This window comes from Echinops telfairi, unplaced genomic scaffold, assembly GCF_000313985.2.
Source record: "Echinops telfairi isolate 266 unplaced genomic scaffold, ASM31398v2 ScPeMD7_3533;HRSCAF=4204_0, whole genome shotgun sequence".
NCBI classification, from domain to species: Eukaryota; Metazoa; Chordata; class Mammalia; order Afrosoricida; family Tenrecidae; genus Echinops; species Echinops telfairi.
Genome location: NW_022107431.1, coordinates 84,296,210 through 84,315,925, shown reverse-complemented (window position 1 = coordinate 84,315,925; position 19,716 = coordinate 84,296,210). Strand labels below are relative to the sequence as shown.

The 19,716-nt window shown below is 37.7% G+C and overlaps 1 protein-coding gene across 1 annotated transcript in view; it reads left to right on the top strand.

Annotated features, from left to right (window-relative positions):
* ATG5 (autophagy related 5) overlaps positions 1–19,716 on the top strand; it is a 119,688-nt gene that overhangs the window by 23,391 nt on the left and 76,581 nt on the right. The window contains exons 3-5 of the mRNA XM_004696229.2: positions 1,981–2,108; positions 11,941–12,019; positions 18,562–18,724. Of these exons, the coding sequence (XP_004696286.1) occupies positions 1,981–2,108; positions 11,941–12,019; positions 18,562–18,724 (370 nt within the window). The remainder of the gene's footprint in view (positions 1–1,980; positions 2,109–11,940; positions 12,020–18,561; positions 18,725–19,716) is intronic.

Here is a 19,716-nt window from a genome sequence, read left to right as displayed (position 1 = left end):
GGGATCATGATAGTGGGGGTGGGAGGAGAAGCATTAAAGAACTAGAGGAAAGTTGTATGTTTCAGCAGTGTTATACTGCGCCCTGATTGGCTCATCTCCTCCCTGCAACCCTTCTGTAAGGGGAGGTCCAGTTGCCTACAGATAATAATTTATAAATTATCAAGGGCACATGAGGGAGGGGAAAAATGAGCTGATACCAAGGGCTCAAGTAGAAATAAAATGTTTTGAATGATGATGACAACAAAAGTACAAATGTGCTTGACACGATGGATGTCTGTATGGATTGTGATAAGAGTTGTACAAGCCCCAATAAAATGATTTTTAAAAATAGCTAATTTGCCATGCTGTCTTAAAGATCTCTATGTCACATTTCTTTTGATTCTGACATTCCTGACTTCCACACATTGTTTTCTTTGCTTTTAATTTAATAGCATTTAATTTTGGCCAGTAATTTAATTTAAGCTATATATAAAATAGAGGTGATAGTGCCTGTAAAATCATCCAGTGGTTTTTTCCCCCCCTATATCTAGATTGTAGTAATTTCCTTTTTTCTTTCATAATCATTGCCTTCTAAAAAAGAGGAACATGTGTTCTATTGAAACCACAATACTAACCAAGAGCTTGTTCATAGCATCAGTATCTTTCTTAACATACCAGAGCATGCCGACTACTATGATTTCTCCAGACTTCTGTGACCCTTGGCCCTAGTGCCTGTTATCTTGGTTTTCACTGTTTAACATCCAGTTGGTTTAACCAGCATATTTCTCTGTGCACATTTGCCAGCTCAGTGATTCTACTTGATTTGCTGGTCAAAAGACATCACCCCGAATAAGCAGTATTGAGAATGGTGTGGGTTTAGATTCACAAAGGTTCTGAGAGAGAACAATGAAACAGTTGATGCCAGCAAAGGGGAAGGCTTAGGAAAATAAGAAATGACTGCAACGCCTACTGGAAGGGAACAGACACGTGAATTTGTGTTTCCTCCTGCTTCATCTGCTTTGGCTGTTTATGTGAATTACCAGCTTCATACCCTAAGCTTGTACTTCTATGAGAGCTTGGAGATTTAAATGTGTAGCTCAAAAGATGTTCATCTCTACCTTAACTCCCTCATCTTTTCCCACCCCATTTCAACATTTCTTTCAAGTTCAGTTTAGTGACATTAGTTGCATTCATCGTGTGCTTCAGCCTTACTCCTCCTCCTCTCATTTTCTTCATTCATGATTACCCTTCTCTTGCATTTCTAGGTCGTCCATGTTTCCAGGCCTCCTCTCTTTGCTTCTGTAAGCTCATCTTCTGTTAGTCTTTCAAGGCACAGCTGTAGAACTGCCACCTGCATGTTGTTTTCCCGTCATACCATCCTTCTGCTCAGTTTCTTGGTGGGCATTATTTTACATCAAATGAAAATTTGCTTGACTCTTGAAGGCCATTCTATTGCTGCCACCAAGTATTTTGATAAGCACTTTTTATAAGTATTTTCCACCTCCATTTTATTTTACCCTCCTATAGAAGTAAGTCTTGTCTTGGTGTTCTTCTCCATTACAACTAAATCAATACATGAGACAGGGTCCTGGGAAGGCCTGATATGTCAAGGCAAATATCAGGACTAAATCGCTTCCTAAGATAGCTGCATTAACTCAGTTGGATTAGTTTAAGTTAAAGTTATTTGAAGTTTTAACTGTCTTATATAGTATGTCAACTGATTACCATTATATTTTTATTTGGAAAAGTTTTACAGGAAGACTATAGATATATTTGTTGTTAATTCTAGGCATTTATTCTGTAAACTGTACTTAAATTAATGACCCCATAGAAAATTAAAAATACCTCTTTAATTTTCTATCAAAAACAATTGATTTTGTGTTGAACGCTCAAAATATTGCAAACAAAATGACTGTTTTCTTTTAAATTCCCAGACCTGCTTTGTATATATTTGTTGAAAAGATAACTAAGTAAATATGGTCTTATAAATTTTCATTTCAGTTGCTTCTGCCAAGAGTGAGTTATCTGACGCTGGTAACTGACAAAGTGAAAAAGCACTTTCAGAAGGTTATGAGACAAGAAGACATTAGTGAGATGTGGTTTGAATATGAAGGCACACCCCTGAAATGGTGAGTGGACTTTTCTGCACTATTGAGCATTGAGTGCAGGCTAGGGTTTGCAAGACATAGTGTCCAGAAACAATGGTAAGAACCAGTGTCTGCAAAGCGGAAGATTCTTGGCGTAGCTACTATCATTGTCAGAACGTTAAGTTGAAAAAAGTTTGCCCTCTGTTTGGATGCGTGTAACAAAACAGATTCATGCGTGTTCAGCAATGGGTTCTTTTATAAGGCACAATCATAGTGGTGTACAAATAGATCTTTATAAACAGATCAGAACCTAGAATGACATCTTGCAAACTTCCTGCTGCAGGCACACCTTGTATACGTTTGGTACATTATATGTTTTTATCCCTTTTTTGAAAAATAATTTATATTTTTTTTATTGAGAATATGAGTAAGCCTTAAATCTGGGCTTTCCATATACAGATGATATTTCTTTTGTACTTTATTGCAGAGGGTTCAATTCCTGTGCTACTAAAATATTTAATAAATCTGGATGAATTATAGGGAGAATATTTTTAAAAATAAAGCAACGTATTGACATTCTTCCATATAAATATGGTCGAATGAAAAAGGTACGGACTGAGACAATATTCACATGAACTTGTGAGGAATACAAATAGATTAAAATTAGACTTGCTCTCTGGATCTGCGACCATTAAAACCAAGAAATAGTAAGACAAGTAAAAGAAGCCATAGGTATTGCACTAGTGCCGCTGAATTGACTTCAAGGAATATTATAAACAAGAAGAGTGAACTTTTTGAACTCTCACCTTGGACTTGTGTAGACCCCAAAGGAGTAGATTTTACATAGGGATCAAGAAACATTTGAGATGATATTTTGTATTCATTTATGGGTTATGTCTCACTTTTTTGAGGTGGTCCTGGGAAGGAATGAAGTGGTTCTTATTTAATGTTTTCTGTTTTGTTTTTTAATCCAAACAGAATACTAGGCTTTCTGATTATCAACTCATTATAACCCTTGTATAATAATTTTAGAGCTCAGGCAGCATAGAGCATACGAATGCTTTCTGCTGCTTTCTTTGAAAGATCTGGGGGGCTTTGGAGTGAGAAGGTAGCTTAAGTATAAGAGGAGCCAGGGTCAGGAGGAGAGAGAAAGGGAGGGAAGGAAGGGAAAAGGTATGGATGAGTAGCTTACAAAAAGTGAACTAACAAGCTAGTTATATCTGTGCATGGTCAATGCAATTAGTTAATGTAGTTGGCTCTGAACTGAAGTCTACCCAGAAGGTGCTGTGGAAGAAAAACCTGGTAATCTGCTTCTAACAAATACCCATTGAAAACCTTATGGGGCACACATATGGGGTCCCCGTGAGTTGGAATTGACGGGCTCAGCAGCGATTTGTTAGCGTTTGTCAGTTCTCTCTTGTTGGAGGAGGACCAGGCAGTGTTTCCTTCTGTTGTCCACAGTCAACTAAGTCAGAACCGACTTTATCACACCCTACAGCAACAGTATCTATAGTAAAGTTATATTAAAGTTATATTGCTCAGCTTGTATTAGCTAGAGACAATCAATTTGTGAAATTAGCAGCTTTTATCAATTTTATCAATATATAGGTTTTCACAGGGCACTGTTGACATTATGAATTAGATCTATCTTTGTCAGGACAGGAATAGCCTGTATTATCAGATGCTTGGCAGTAATGCTCGCATGGTACCAGTAGTACTCCTGCCAGTTGCTAACAAAAAATGTTGACGTACATTGCCAACTGTCCCTGCAGGGCAAAACCACCCCCGGTTGAGAACTGCTAGGAGGTGGGAGACATCAGTATAGTACTGTAGTAAATGACTACCAAGTCACCTTTTCGCCGCCACTCATTCTGTCATGTATCATACTCATGTTTATATTAGATAGGTTTGTACCCCTCAAGTTGTATTTTAGATAAATCTTGTCTGAATGCCTTTCTCTCTTAATGGCAGAACATTGATTTTGGCTTACATGAATCAAGTTCCCATTCTTTCATTATTTATCTTTCCTGAAAGTCTTATTGAAAACCTGGTGTAGTCAATTATTATTCAATGCACCTCTATAGAAAATGAAATGAAATTTACCTTTAGAGAGTTTACGTGAAAGTACGTAATTCAAGTATCTTGATTTTAGTTTTGAGGTATTTTTTTTAATGCATGATAACACTTTCATAGTTGTGTTCTGGTATTTACTCATACATTTAATGACTTTTGAGGCATTTTCCCCTTTAGTATTTTTAGGTACATTATGTATTTAAGACGTTAATAACTAACTTAACCCTGAATGTAGTTTAGGATCTGTGTACTAAGTTTTAGTCATTTCTTTTTTGCCCTTAGGAGTTACATTGTCTCCTATACTAAAAAGAAATTTTTCCTAAAATAGGCTGTCACTATAAAAATCTCTGGCATTTAAGCAAAGGTCTTTAATAGGATGTGATTACCAGAGGAAAACAGCAGCCATGTAAATATGTAGGGTTTGCACTTTTTATTAGGTACTAGTGTCTTTTAACAGTATAGGGGTAGGTAACATTGATGTACAGGTCTTTGTGTTGACATGCAAAACTATATTTTAAAAGGGTCAGCTTTAATTTTGATTTGTGTGTTCATTGTTGGCATGTAGAAATGCAATTGAGTTTTGTGTGTTCATACTGTTTGCTGTGACCCTGCTGAATACACTTATTAATTAATTCTAGGAGTTTTGTTTGTTTGTTTTTAGATTCTTGGAGAATTTCTGTATAGACAGTTATGTTACCTGGTAATATAGATAGTTTTAATTCTTCTTGTTCAAGCTGTAAGCCTTTTATTTCTATTTCTTGTGCTATACCAGCGCTTGCAGTAGAGTGGGGGAGTCGCTGCTGTTGATTGAGAGAGAGGCAGCACATTTGGTCTCATTCATAAGTAGGCTCTGGCACCAGGGTTTCTTAAATGACCTATCTATTGGATTGTGGTGGACTTTTGGTGGTTTGTGGCTTTTTTTTTTTTAATGGTTCCGCCAATTGCTTCAAAATTGTTAATTGACGAATGTAAGGTTATTCATCTTTATTTTTTCTTTCTTTCTCATGCAGAATGGGTCATTCACTGTTATCGAGTCAATACCAACTTTTGGGTGCAGTGGTGTCTATTTATTGTCAGCTTTGTTAAAGACATCACTTTTATTTTAAAAATTTTCTTTCTACTTGTTTAATTTCCATGTGCTCTGATTTCTGCTTTCATTCGGTATGGTTAGAGAACACACTTTTGATTCCTTTAGTACCCAATTGTTAGGTCTGATTTTTTTTTACCTGCTATATTAGATAGATCTTGAATTTCCTATTTCTACCTGGATTCAGCCCATCAAATTTCTCTCTCAGTTTGCTTATTAGCATCTTGTCTCCTTGCTGATACTGTTCAGCTTCAGTCTGTCTTCCTCAGTACCATAAGTGAGTTTTCTAAAAACAGATCGGATTTTGTTACTCCCTTCTGCAAAACGTTATTTCGAGTCCTACACATGGCAAAGTCCAAGCAATAGCATGGTGCATACATGAGGTCCTTCATATGCCCACTGCTTTCCAGCTTAACTAAACTACTTCTTTCAGGAACAGTGGATGCTGTTTCATGCTTCTGTTTCTTTCCACATGTTTTTCCTTGACTCTGTTGCCTTCTCCAGCTTCTTTTTTTTGTCTTGTTCATTGATTCCTCTGAATTGTTATTTATAAAGTGTTATCCTTTTTATGATTTCTCCTAGCCAAAAGCGATCATTTCCACTGCGGTGCCATCTCTACATTCCATACATGCTTCCTATGTACCATTTACAAGAAGGCTTCAAAAAGTTTGTGGGGAAAATGTATTATCTTTTAATTCCATTGTAATGTGAACTTTCTGAAGCCTCTTCTTATTTGATCCTTATATTTTTATCCCTGTGTGTTGCAACATAATAGCTAAGAATTCTGAATCTAAAATCAGATGTCAGGGCTTAAATTCCACTGCCATCACTTATTAGATAGTGTTGGGCAAAATTTTAAACGTTTCCATGTCTCAGTTTCTTACCTGCACAATGGGGAAATTTTCATTTCAAACATTGAATGAGTTCAGACATGCAAAGGGCTTAAAACAGTGCCTCAATGCTCGCTGTTGCTGTTAGGTGCCCCTGGGTTGAGTTTCAACTCACAGTGATCCCATCTGGCAGAGTGGAATTACCTCAGAGAGTTATAGCTTGAAATATTTACTGGGATGAGGTCACTAGATCTTTTTCCCACCTAGTTGCTGCATGGTTTTGAACCACTGGTGGTGGGTTAAGTAGCCTCTCAACAAGTGTGCACCAGAACTCTTTAAATGCTTAAGAAACCCCCTGCCCTCAGCAGAACGGAACACTCTCTGGTCTTGTGCCGTCCTCACAATCCTGTGCTGATTCAGTCCAGTATCGCAGCCAGTGTATCATCAGTCCATCTCATTGAGGGCCGTCCTGCATTTCACTGACCTCTACCAAGTATGATGCCCTTCTCCAGGGACTAGACCCTCCTGATGTGTCTACTTCATACACGTATCCTTGTGGATTTGGGGAGAACCTCCAGGAAAACACTCTGACTTTGCCCTGTGTGGTACAGTGCTTCTTTACTTTTAACTTTAAACCCTGAAGGAATTGATAGTACTGATTCTACTCAAAATGTAAGAATCATTTTTTTAGACTGATTTGAGTTGATTAGTCAGTAGAGGGTGCTCTAACATAACATTTTGAGGGATGATGCGGTTCAAGACATACATACATACATGTATATATTTATATATGGTTACTTTTATGCTAGAGTTATTTAAGAGAACAGTTTTTGTGCTTTAAAAGAGTATTTCCTTAGTAATTACTAGTCTTGCTTAAGTTCTGGGCTTTCTGATAAAGAATTTAGAAAAAGCTTGTTTTTGTCAACTATAAAACCAGCACCTCTAATGAGAGGTTATGATTCTGCATAAACTGTCGTGTTTTCAGGACTGGTTGTTGAAAATAAGCTGAAGAGACCTTTTGAATTATACATACATGTCCTGATAGTGATCTTTAACATGTCTATCAAAATGACCTGGAATTTAATATCATACTCATGTGATTTAAAAGTAATCTGTAGCAAAAAGTTTTATTGAAAATATGCAAAGTTTTTTCTTTAAAGTTTAAATAACTGTAACAATCTTAACTCATAAATACTATATGAAGGAGCTTTCTGAAAGTTCACGGAAGAAAGAATTAAAAGAAAATTGAATTTCCCCATGACCTTATCAGATGCAGCCTCTTTTTCTAGGAAAGTAGATTAAACCTTTTAATCAAGTCTTTTTCTGGGATATCCCAAGTTCAAATGATCCCATCTTTGTTTTCAGTTAAATTTAGGCTAGATGGTCATGGTAGCAGTGCAACAACAAAGGGCCTGTATTTTGATTCGCTTACTGTAAGGCTCATGTGCTTTCCATGTTTTAGGTTTAGTAGCCTCGCGACAAAAGTAACTACTATTTGGAATATCTAGAGAACTTGTGCAGATTTAGACTTCACACCAGTCTGTATTGTATCAGAAATGTCTTGCTTTTCATTTTTAACAATTTTTCTTTTGTGGGTTTTCTTAAATATTAGTAGAATTATCTGCAATAAATTGGGCACAAATTAATTCAGGTATACATGTGTTAGGAGTTAGTGTCCTGGCATCAAAATATGTAATATTAGCATCTGCCTCTGAATCGCATATCAGCTGTAGACCTTGACAGCAGAAATTTTTCCAATTACATTAAAAAAAAAACTTATAGAATAATTATGCACTATTATTCAGAATGTCTTTATGTCAATGCTTTATGTATTTAACTACAATTTTTAGAAATTATAATGTTTAAATTACCATCTTAATCTGTATACCCATAGAAAAAATCATCATGATGTACCAAATGAGCTCAATCACTTTAAAAAATATATATGTGGACTAGGTGTTGGTCTGCTAACCACAAGGTTAGTGGTTCAAACCTAGCTGATGCTCCCCAGGAGAAAGATGAGGTTGTTTCTTCACATAAAGATTTATATCTTGGAAACCCTATTTGCTATGAGTTGGAATCAACTTAATGGCAGTGAGTTTCTAATATGTTTTCTAAGTCATTTAATGAAGTAAGTATAAAAGAGTAATATTTAACAACTTTATTAGAATTTTTAATAAACATTTAAATGTACCAAATTTATTGTTATACATTAACCTAGAATGTATGTCATGTATCTCTAGATATTAATTCTAGATTTCAAGTCTGTAAGAGATTTAACTTATTTCTTCTGACTCATATTTAGCAGCAATCATTTGAGTCTTTTTAAAATTTGTCAGCTCATGCTTTTATTGTAAAAAAATTTTTTTTACGTTAGTAAACACCAATTAAAATGATCAGTACAATGATTTCTCTTTATACCATTTAGTCCCCTTTAAACATCTTTGTGTACAAGTTTATCAAGTAAGTTATAGTGCACAAATGTAAGAAATGAAAAGCTGTCATGCATATTTTTCACAAAATGAAATTGCCGAGGTTCAAAAGTACTCGGGGGGGCTTCAAAAATTCATGGGGAAGTAGAGTTGAAAGATAATGGGATTTTTCCACAAAGTTTTTGGAGCTCTCTTGTATGATGAAGTTCTTTTTTTGTTGAATGACTAATTGGGTAAGAAAAATACACCTTTTTGGGGGGAGGGGGAGTTGTTAGATGTAGTATATTGTTAACTCATCTGTTCATCTAGGATACCATCATTTGAAACTCCTTGGGATTTCACCTCCATTTCACCATCATCATAAAGGCTAGAAGGCTGCTTTCTGTCTCTTTGCATATGTCTGATTTCTTTCGTGATAGTAAAACATTTTCAGCTTTCAGTTTTCTTCACTTTGCTGTTTTGGTTGGAAAATGAAAAATTCTAGGTTAATAGCTAACGCCAGACTCTAAAAATGAAAGTCTTGATTTTTATTTTACACATTCATAAAAGGTGATGCGTTACTTTAGGGGATTTGGAAAAAGATGCACTTGTGATGATTTGCTTTATTATTGTATCGTCTTTCTAGGCATTTTATTGTTCTGCCATTTTAAAATGTTTTAGTCTTTTTAGCAGAGTTGAAAATAATTGAATATGATGAATTCTTAAGATGAAGAAGTAGCAAAATGTTTCAAGATACAGGAAATATAAGATCACTAAGATCACATAATCCATCTTTGATTGATAAAGTGGACCCATATGGCCATTGCAAGATAGGGTGGGTTTTATTTATTAATTTATTTTAAAGAAAATTATCTCTTTGTTCTTTGGAAGCCCTTTTTAAAGAATAAAAGCCATGGAGTTTTAAGTCTTAAAGTAGCAGAACTGCTCAAAAAGGAGAGTAAAAACCTAATGTTGGGTCTATTAGATTTTTTTCCCCCTGTACACATAATTGCGAATCTGGTGGAGGTTTACAGAGCAGTTTTGCTTTCAACATTTCGGACACATTTTATTTCCTCCCATTTGTAATCCCTTCAGTGTACCATCGTTTATCCCACTTCCTTCCCATGTTTCTTGTTTCCATACTTCCTCCTTTCCTACCTCCCTGAACTTGGAGCCCTTGGATCCTGATAGTACAGCGAGGGTAAACTGTTTAAAGTTCTTTGAATTTTTATTGATTTATTGTAGCAATTTGTGCATGTATAGTTTCAGTATGGAGGTTAAAAAATAATGAACAATTATGAATGTTCTAGCTTGGTGGCATAGTGGTTATGCACTGGGCTGGCAATCCGAAAGGTCAGCCACTTGAGACCACCAACCACTCCATGGGGGAAAGATGAGGCTTTCTACTCCTGTAAAGAGTTAGTCTCGGAACCTACAAGGGTAGTCTACTGTGAGTTGGCATCAACTCAATGGCAGTGAGTTTGGTTTATTTTGGGGGGCGGGGGGAGGTCACATATTCTGATTCAAGTATTGGTTTATTTTTAAAATTGTATAGATATACCTTGTTTTATCATGCTTTGCTTGATTGTACTTCAGATACTTCATTTTCTAACAAATGGGAAGTTGTGACAACCCCAAACATCAGTATTTTTCTATATAGTGTTTGTTCACTTTGTTTCTGTGTCAACCTGTAGTTATTCTCACAATGTTTCATACTTTTTTGGATAATGCCACAGCACACTTAATATACTACCCCCCAAACCAAACCAAACTCACTGGACCCTATAGGACAGAGGAGAACCGCCCTGTGGTGCACTGTAGCGTAACCATAACTGTTATGCGCACTTGGAAACCAGAAAAATTTGTGTGACATGCATAATTTCGACAATAACTTTGTGGCAGTCGTTGGGAGGCAAATCCGCAGTATACGATTTTATGTCGTTCTAGATTGCTGTAGTATATGAAATTTGATGTCTTTATAGTTCTATTTGTGATTGACCGAGAATTTGTGCAGCACTAGATAGCTATTTCTTTGAATGGAATCTCTGAATCTGTCAAACTGCTTAAAACTACATAATTTCCTAATTATATTTGACTGCGACACAGACTTTGTAAAGCTGCATGCTCTGTCAGACCTTATTTACTAAGGATCCACATTCATTCTTAATCTGTTTGCTGAGACCTAAAATGAGTGTTCAAAAAATAAACTAGCAACCACAAAGCAGTTGGTCTATTTTGAAAAGTGTAGGCCTTGCATAGTTTTAATAATTCTGAGAGCAGAACCAGAATACGATTTGATAGATTTCTGTAGTACATTTTTTTTTATTTATTAGCTTTGCTTCTGTTTTTTTCTGAGGTCACGACTTTTCTGGACATTTTCTTTCGTATTCTTTTAATTTTGGAGGATTATTGCTAGGTGCTGACTTTGAGGAGGAGGAGGAGAGCTAAGAGTTATTAAATAGAACACATGTGAGGGTCTTGAAAAGTTTGTGGGGATGGAATTGAAAGAATGGGATTTCTCCACAAACTTTTTGAAGCTTCCTCGTGTTAAGACTAGAGCTACCCACTCTTTTATCTTATTAAGGAGCTAATTTCCCCACAGTTATGTGATATAGAAAAATACAGACATAAATAGTACTAACCAATAGTTTACTGTTATGTAAGTGAGATATTAGGGCACTCATTTTGAGGAAATTAGATAATATTTAAAACGTTTGCACCTCTCATTGAGGAGTCACATTCTGTGATTGGTCAAATCTTTTAGTTTTTGTTGAGAGTATTATTTAATTCTGATTTACTAATTAAGCTGCCGCACTCAAAGTGTGTCTATTTAAAGGTTTGTCATATTAACATTTGTTTATTGCTATGTAAGTGCTTCAGTGTGAGTAATGGTTATGTAAAATCTTTACAATTAGGCTACAGAAGGATATTCAGTGAACTAGAAAAATATTGACATTGCAAAACAGATTGTTGTGCAATTTGTAATAGAAACAATTCAGAGAGGTATATACAGATAAGAGACTAGAAATTTATATGCATAGTGTTAACAGTAATAACATAGAACAGGTGATTGGGATACTTTCTAGGTACCCCTCTTGGATCTTACATTTTCATAGAATATTATTTTTAAGATAAAAAATATAGTTAAATAAACTTTAAAACTTTACTGGCCAATATGAATTCCAGTATGATATTTAGATACTTCTATTTTAATCTTAAAGTGTACACTTTAGACCTTAGCACATACCATCATGTATATTGAAGCTATGTGAGAAGTGGTTAGGAAAAACACACCTGTTGCCTGCAAAGTATCCTAGGTTAGACTTGGCTACAATGGTGTAAGATACTATATTCCTGTGATTTGAAGTTGTAGGCCCTAGTGTTTGTATTAAAGTGTGCTGGAAATTTATATTGGAGTTGTAGTTATAACTTTAATATTTATTCTTTCTTAAAATATACTCTTTCATTTTTAGGCATTACCCAATTGGTTTGCTATTTGATCTTCTTGCATCAAGTTCAGCTCTTCCTTGGAACATCACTGTACATTTTAAGGTATAGTTTAAATAGACTTTCCAATCTCACCTACTTGTGATAATAATTAATGAGGAGACTTAGACTAGCATTTTAAAAAGTAGAGTTCATTGCTAATCCCACAAATCTTTTTAGTTGTTAAGCCACCATTAGTGTTCCCCTTAAGTTACCTTTCAGTTTCTTCCTAATTTTTGGCAGAATCATTTAGACCCTTAAATTTTAACATCTTTTTGTTTGAGCTGAATACAATATGCTTAGAATTTATAACGTTTGGAACATTTATATTAAAACAAACAACAACAACCGCCTTCAGCTATAACAGCAAACTCTGGTATAGCATAAAGAGAGAGAGTTGTGGGGGAGAGGTGGCAGAGTAACAGTTAATTTTAAAGCTGTTTTGACTGAATGGAGAAAATGGTAAGAGAGCATAAGTCTCGTCTGAAAAGGATTAGTTCCCGTAGTGTGTAAGAGCAGGGCAGTGAAAAAGTCATTTCTGTGTGTGGCTTTGCCCCAAAGTCTGGGCACCATTCTGTCTATGATGCTTCCCTTCCTGTTTGGAAATTGTGTTTGTGGGTCACTGAGGCTGCCTGGAAAAGGAGTTGTTGGCAGGCCTTAGCCAGTAAAGGAGCTTAGCTGAGGAAACTGAAAAATACACATTTCAAAATTCCGTATGGAGTAGGTCCTTGACAGCTGGAGTCACCTTAACAAAAATTTATGAGTGTCACTTTGTAGTGGTTGTACAATTTTCCTCTTCAAGCAACGATGCTGTTTGATACAGATGAGCTTCAGGTGCATGGAGGGTCTGCAGTTTGCACTAGTATTGAAACTTACATACAGATATGCTCCCTTAAGAAAGTCATAAGGGAGCTTTCAGGTCTGCATTTAGGTCACCATTGGGACTTTCATGCTCTTCGGAAGAATTTAGTTTTTATTAAGTCCAGATCTCGAGAAGTCAGTAATCAAATCAATAAGAATGATGACATACAGTTGATATGTTGGCTAAAGGGATTTGAAGATGGATTAATAAAAAGCAAAACTAAAATTCCTTTTATAATTTGGCCAACTACAGATAGTTAGCTTTCCTTAGGATAAGGGGGCTAGCTATTTATTTAGAAGAAACTAAGACCAGTTTCCAGGAAAAAGTGGCTTGTGTATCTTTCTGTTTATTTGATTTTGATAGCAGAATCTTTTATCTGTGTCCCCTGTAAACAGTAAAGGTTGCCTAACCTAATTATTCCCTTTCTACCTGTAAGTTATTTTATTTACACAACTGTGTATTTAGATATTGACATACACATCCCATCTCCTTATACCACCACCACTCCTCCCCCACCCTTTTTTGGTAAGGAGCTCTCTCATTGCCTTCTTTATTGAGCTCTCACTCTATGCAGCTATTGTGTTAACTGTTGAGTATGTGTAAGTCAATAAAATAGGCTTAAAAGAGCTCACACCACCCCAGCTCTCTGGTTAACGGTTTGGTGCTTAACCCATTGCTCCATCAGTACTTCTTAATGGGGGCAGTAGACATTTAAGTGTAGAGTCAGTCAATCATTGCAGACCTCACTAAACAAGTAACCTATGAGAAATTAATTTTAAAGAATAAAGTAGTTAACTGGATGAAGATTATGAGGAAAAGACTTTCTAATGTATGGAATAGAAAATATTTTATATTAGTACACAAGTGATTTATGTTCTGAGTCTTGGGGCTCTGGAAATTTGAGTTCAATATTTAGATTTAAGTTTTAAAAAATCTTAGTGTATAGTACTTAGCTTGTGTTAAAAAAAGGAGGTAGTGATTATAAAGTACTGATAACACTATTACCAATTTCCTCTTCTTTTACTCAGTGACACTTTGGAGCCCATTTCCCTATGCATTTTCACTAAAATGTTGTGCATGGTACCATGTTACCACGGATTTGTTCCACGACCGCAGAGTGGGGACATGGTTCCAGTGTTCACTAGTTTCTGCCGTGCAAAGTGAGGATTACAGTAATTTACATTTAGATGGTGTGGACATTAAACTACTCCAGATATGCTGAGGGCAGAGGTGCCATATTGCCTAATAGGACTATTAAGTGCTTTTGAAATGCACTTCAAAAAACTTTGAGAACTAGGTTAAACAAAGAAAATAGAAGCCAACTGACCCAGCCACTTAAGTATACACAAAACATACTCATGGACATACTTCAAAATTTGGGTGGCAGAGTAGGGTGGGGTTTTTTAAAATGAAAATAGACTGCCTTTCTTACTGATCTCCTTTATGGTAACATCAAACCCCCAAATACTTTTACAACTTAATGATAGTCCAGTGAGAGTTTAAAATGGGCACACATAAAAAAGTGAACACTTCATAGATAAGAACATCTGAATGGTCAATCAGGCCACACGTGAGTTGCTTGGCAGTTTTTGTGGTGAGGGGTTAGTGAGATGCTTGGCAGTTTTTGTGGTGAGGGGTTAGTGAGATGCTTGGCAGTTTTTGTGGTGAGGGGTTAGTGAGATGCTTGGCAATTTTTGTGGTGAGGGAGTTAGTGAGATGCTTGGCAGTTTTTGTGGTGAGGGGTTAGTTAGTGAGATGCATGGCAGCTTTTGTCGTCATGGAGGAGTACACTAACTACAGTAAGCTGTTGAGTCACACTCACTGGGATGACTCAAAAGGACAGAGTACCAGGGGCGGGCCTGGAGCAGTCAGACCGCTCCAACATTGCTATTGGGAATATAAGATCGTACTGTTACTTTGGAAAACAGCTTTTAAATAAGGTTAAATCAATACTTAACTCTTTGACCCTACATTTTTATTTGCAGATATAGATCCAGGGAAAATTTTAATTTAGAAAAAGACTTGCATGTTAATAGATGGTTTATTTATAATCCATATCTGGAAATAAGCTGTGGTATATGCTTTCAGTGAAATATTGCTTACCAATGCAAAGGAGCAAGCTATTGATGTAGGTGTATTACATGGGCAAATCTCAAAAACATGCAAAAGGAGAAATGCTAGATCATAGGTTCCCAAATTACCCAACACCCCTTGGCAATTAAAAACTTTTGTACTTAACTATATCCAAAATGTGAGCATCAGCTTTTGCAGTCCCCCCCCTTCCCCAGATGTCCTAGTGCAGTAATCTCAGTTGAAGAGATTCTATTACAGACAAAATATGTTGGGGTGAGATTGAAGGAAGTTGTTACAAAGGAACACTAAGGAAATTTCTGGCAATGATGGTAATATACCCTGCTATATCTTATGTGGCCTGATAGGTACACCGTGTCAAAGCTCATCAAATTGTACCCTTAACATTTCTGCATTTATTGTGCATGAATAATTTCTCAATAAAGTTGATTTATTAAAAATCCATTTGTTGAGAGAAGTTATAGAGAGTTGGGAAGAACAGTTTTGGCTAATGCCTTCTGTAGCTTCCGTACTGAAAAAACCCTTAAAAACAAACTCACTGTCATTGAGTCAATGCCAACTCATAGTGACCCTGTGGGGAAGGGAAGAAGAGCCCCTGCGAGTTTCCCAGACTGTACCTCTTAAGGGGCTTAGAAAGCCCCATCCTTCTCCTCCGGAGTGGCTGATGGTTTCAAACGTTTGACTTTGCAGTTAGCAGCCCAGTGTGTTAACACTGTACCACTAGGGCTCCTTCAGCATAGTGTAGCATAATAATAGGTGGAGCCCTGGTGGTGGTGTGGTTACAGGTTGGACTGCGACCCGCATGGTCGGCATTTCAAAACCACCAACAGCTCCTGGGAGAAAGACAAGGCTTTCTACTCCCATAAAGTTACGTAGTGACAGTGGTTCACTATGAGTCAGCATTGACTCGATGGCAGTGAGTGAAGTGCTGTAACACTGTCTTATGTGGATGTCGAGTCAAGAAGGAGGGATGAACAAGTAGGAGAAAATTTCCCAGAGAAGCTGAACCTGAAGGCTGGGAGGATTTTTTTGGTCAAGTATAAGGGACCTTTGAAAATGTCACGGAAAGATTTCATTGTCTTTTTCATTCTGTTGTTCGACCAACTTGTGTACAAGTCCTCTTGTGCACAAGTAATTGAGTGATTTGCAAGGGGTAAGAGTGTGACAGGCAGAGAAAACTGAAAACATACAGAGATGAGAGTGGCTGAGAGAACTGAAAGTGTTTGAGAAGATGACAGGTAGTCAAGGTTATGGAGAGAGAGTTTTGTTGCAGTGAGAGATTATGCTGGAGAAATGTAACGCAGATATAAATAACCCAGATTTTGGGCAGGGGACCTCACTGCCATCCAGTCAGTGTTGACTTAGAGACCCTATAGAGTGTGGCATCACTCTACCCCTTTGGGTATTCTGGGCTGTAGATCTTCATGGGAGCAGAAAGCCCTATCTTTTTCTTGTAGCGTGTGGCTGGTGGTTTCAAACTGCTGACCTTGCCATTAGCTCAACTCATCAGCCATTATGGCACCAGAGCTCCTTGAAGAAGATCAGATTAACATTGTAGGCAGAGCACCGTGGCTCCAAATGTGAAAAGCCAATTAAAAAGGCAAGTATGTAGGTGTGTGACCCAGTTAGAAGATTTTTCTGGAAATTGTCAGAATAGATGTTAGTTTGTATTAGGAAAGTGATAGTGGTGTTATTGAGAAGTGAATAGATTCCATATTAATTTGGGTCCTTGCGTCTGCTCCAGGCTGCTGTACTGGCACTTGTGTGTGTAGAGGCTCATAGTTTACTATGCAGACTGGAGCTTAGTCTTCAGAAAAACAAAACAAGGTGAGAACAGGGCAGCGGACATGGGGATTATTGAATGTTAACCCCCAGGGTTAATTCTGCTTGTTTGCATTTTTAAAATCGATATTAGTTCCATAGGTGATCTGGTGGTGCCCGGATAGGAGGGCATCTCCTGTAAGTTTCCTAGTCTTGCTGAAGCGTTGTCCCCTTTCCCCTCTCCCGTTCTTTCTCTCAAAGCCCCATGATACTGAAGGTTGTCTGTGACAGTAGCCTGAGTTGGTGATTGGGCTGCCATTATTATCTAACTCCGTTCTTATAAAGGTTTTAAGAGAATAACCATTTGGGGGTTCTTACGAAGAGCACCTACTGAGTGGTTAAGAGTCAGACAGACTGGCTTCAGTCTTCACTCTCTGAGCCTTAGTTTTGTTTGCCTGCACAATGCGGATAATAGCATTTGCCTCAAGGGCTTCTGTGAGAAGTAAAGGATCTAATCCATATAAAAACTCTTCATACAATGTCACCTACAAAGGTGCCCTGGTGGCACAGTGGTTTCGTGCTCAAGGTCAGCTGTTGGAGCCCACCACCTGCTCTGTGGGGAAGAAGGATGCGGCAGTCCGTCTCCAAGCATCTTGGAGAATGTAGGGGAGCTGTATTCTATACTGCAGGGTAGCTGTGAGTCAGAATTTATGTGACGGCAGTGGGTTTCGGTTTGTTCACATATTAAGGTATTGGGTAAGTTTTAACTATTACCAAAAGTGAATTAGTTATTTCATTTACATAACTGCTTATTTGCTCAATGATTATTAACTTACCTTTCTAAAAGAAACATTGAACATTTTAGGGTTTGAATTTAGCTCTTTGACTTTGTTGCTGCTGCTGTTATGTGCCATTGAGTCAGCCATCGGCTCCCGATGACCCCGTGCACACTAAGTGGGACACAGTGCTGCCTGGTTTGATGTCCTGGTGGTCGTGAGTTGTACTGGTGTGATCCGTAGGGTTTTCCCTGACTGATAGAGATCCTGGCCTTTCTTCCCTGGTCTCTTTAGTCTGAAGGTCCTCTGAAGCCTGCTTAGCATAATAAGAACATGCCAGCCTCCACTGATAGGTAGCAGCTGGGATGTAGCTGTGCATGAGATGATTTGGCCAGGAATTGGATCAGGGTGTTTGTCAGGGAAAGCAGGAGCCGCTATTAGAACCGAAAAGTTACCTTTTTAAGTTTCACCAAGGTCAAATTGACCTACAAGAGTTGGACATCATGCTGTGTGTGGGGTGGCCATGATTTGGGTGCCATGCTCGTCATTTACACACTATTTGTTCATCTACCTCGGGAATTTTGTCATTGCTTGGGGGAGGGGGGCTTTGGTATTACAGATAAAGCTGTTCTGAGCATTATGTACAAGTTTTTGTGTGGACACTTGCTTTCATTTTGCTTAGGTAAATGCCTAGTGTGAAATGGTGAGGTCAGATATAGAAGTATATTAACATGTTCATGAAATTATCCAACTGTCTTTTCTTTGTACCATTTCACATATCCACCAGCAGCACCTGAATATTCCATTCCACATCCTTGTCAACATTTGGTATGTTCAGTTAAAAAAATGATTTTTAAAATTATTACCCTTTAATGTCCTTTTTTCCCTATTTAAACACATATGAATTAATAAAGGTGGCTCAGATAAAGTACAAATTAAAGATTTGTAAGTTTCTTTTTATAATGTTTGGAGTTATGCTGAAATCTTTCTGTGAAAGGTAAGAGAATGTTTGTTAAAAAAACATTAGTCAACTAAGGTGAAACAGTTTTCCTTTTAAGAAACTTATTTGCTAGTGTGTTTGCCTGTTTTATATGTGTGATTTTTCTTTCTTTTGACAGAGTTTTCCTGAAAAGGATCTTCTGCACTGCCCCTCTAAAGATGCAATTGAAGCTCATTTTATGTCTTGTATGAAAGAAGCTGATGCTTTAAAGCATAAAAGTCAAGTTATCAATGAAATGCAGAAAAAAGATCACAAACAACTCTGGATGGGATTTCAAAATGGTAAATCTAGTAATGTTTTATTTTGAAATTCTTCTGTATCCACTATAACATATGATAGCCTTGTGAGTAATTGGTACTGCTGAGGACTGGGGTAAGGTCTCCAGGGTGCTAGGTGTGTCTGATTGCTAACCCAAGGCTGAAGGTAGGAACCCACTACTTGGTGCCGTGGAAGAAGAGATCTGGCAATCTACTTCTATTTTGATGATAGCCGAGGAAACCGTAATGACAGGCTCTCCCCTGGGTAACGGGGCTGCCAAGATTCAGGCTTGACTTTAGTCAAGTGTAAAAATTAGCCTCAAAGCCCAACATTTTGCAAAGAAACTCTTGTGAGAAGCGTTACCTTCTCAGTCCTTAGTGATTGGCGAGTTGGTGTGAGGCTGGCTAGGACTGGACCCCATACCCTTGAGGGGCACTGGGGTGGGCTGCCTTATCCCATAGGAGGTCCCAGTGTTCCCTGGTGACCGCCCAAGAAGTCAGTTTGGGCCGGAGGCAGATGTGTTACTCCTTGTTAGGCCACCGTGTGTGGTTCTCCTGCTACCGGTGTGTTGGGGCTCTCTGTGTGGTGCTGGGAGAACCAGTCCAGCCCAGGTAGCGGGGGATCTGGGCATTCATCCTGCACATTCACCAGTCCCAAGGAAGAACTTCAACTGACAAAAAGAAGAAGAAATCCAGTTTGGACCCACTTAGTGAGAACAGCGAGGCTTTATTAGTTGATTTTGGAAAATCGGAGCCCCAAGCCTCAGAAGGCAAAACTGACCGGCATATGCAGCAGCCTTTTCTTTTACTTTTTTTTAATCGTTTTATTAGGGGCTCATGCAACTCTTATCACAATCCATACATACATCAATGTGTCAAGCGCATTTCATCATTCTCAAAACATTTGCTCTCCACTTAAGCCCCCTGGCATCAGTCCTCATTTTTTCCCTCCCTCCCCGCTCCTCCCTCCCTCATGAACCCTTCATAATTTATAAATTGTTATTTTGTCATATCTT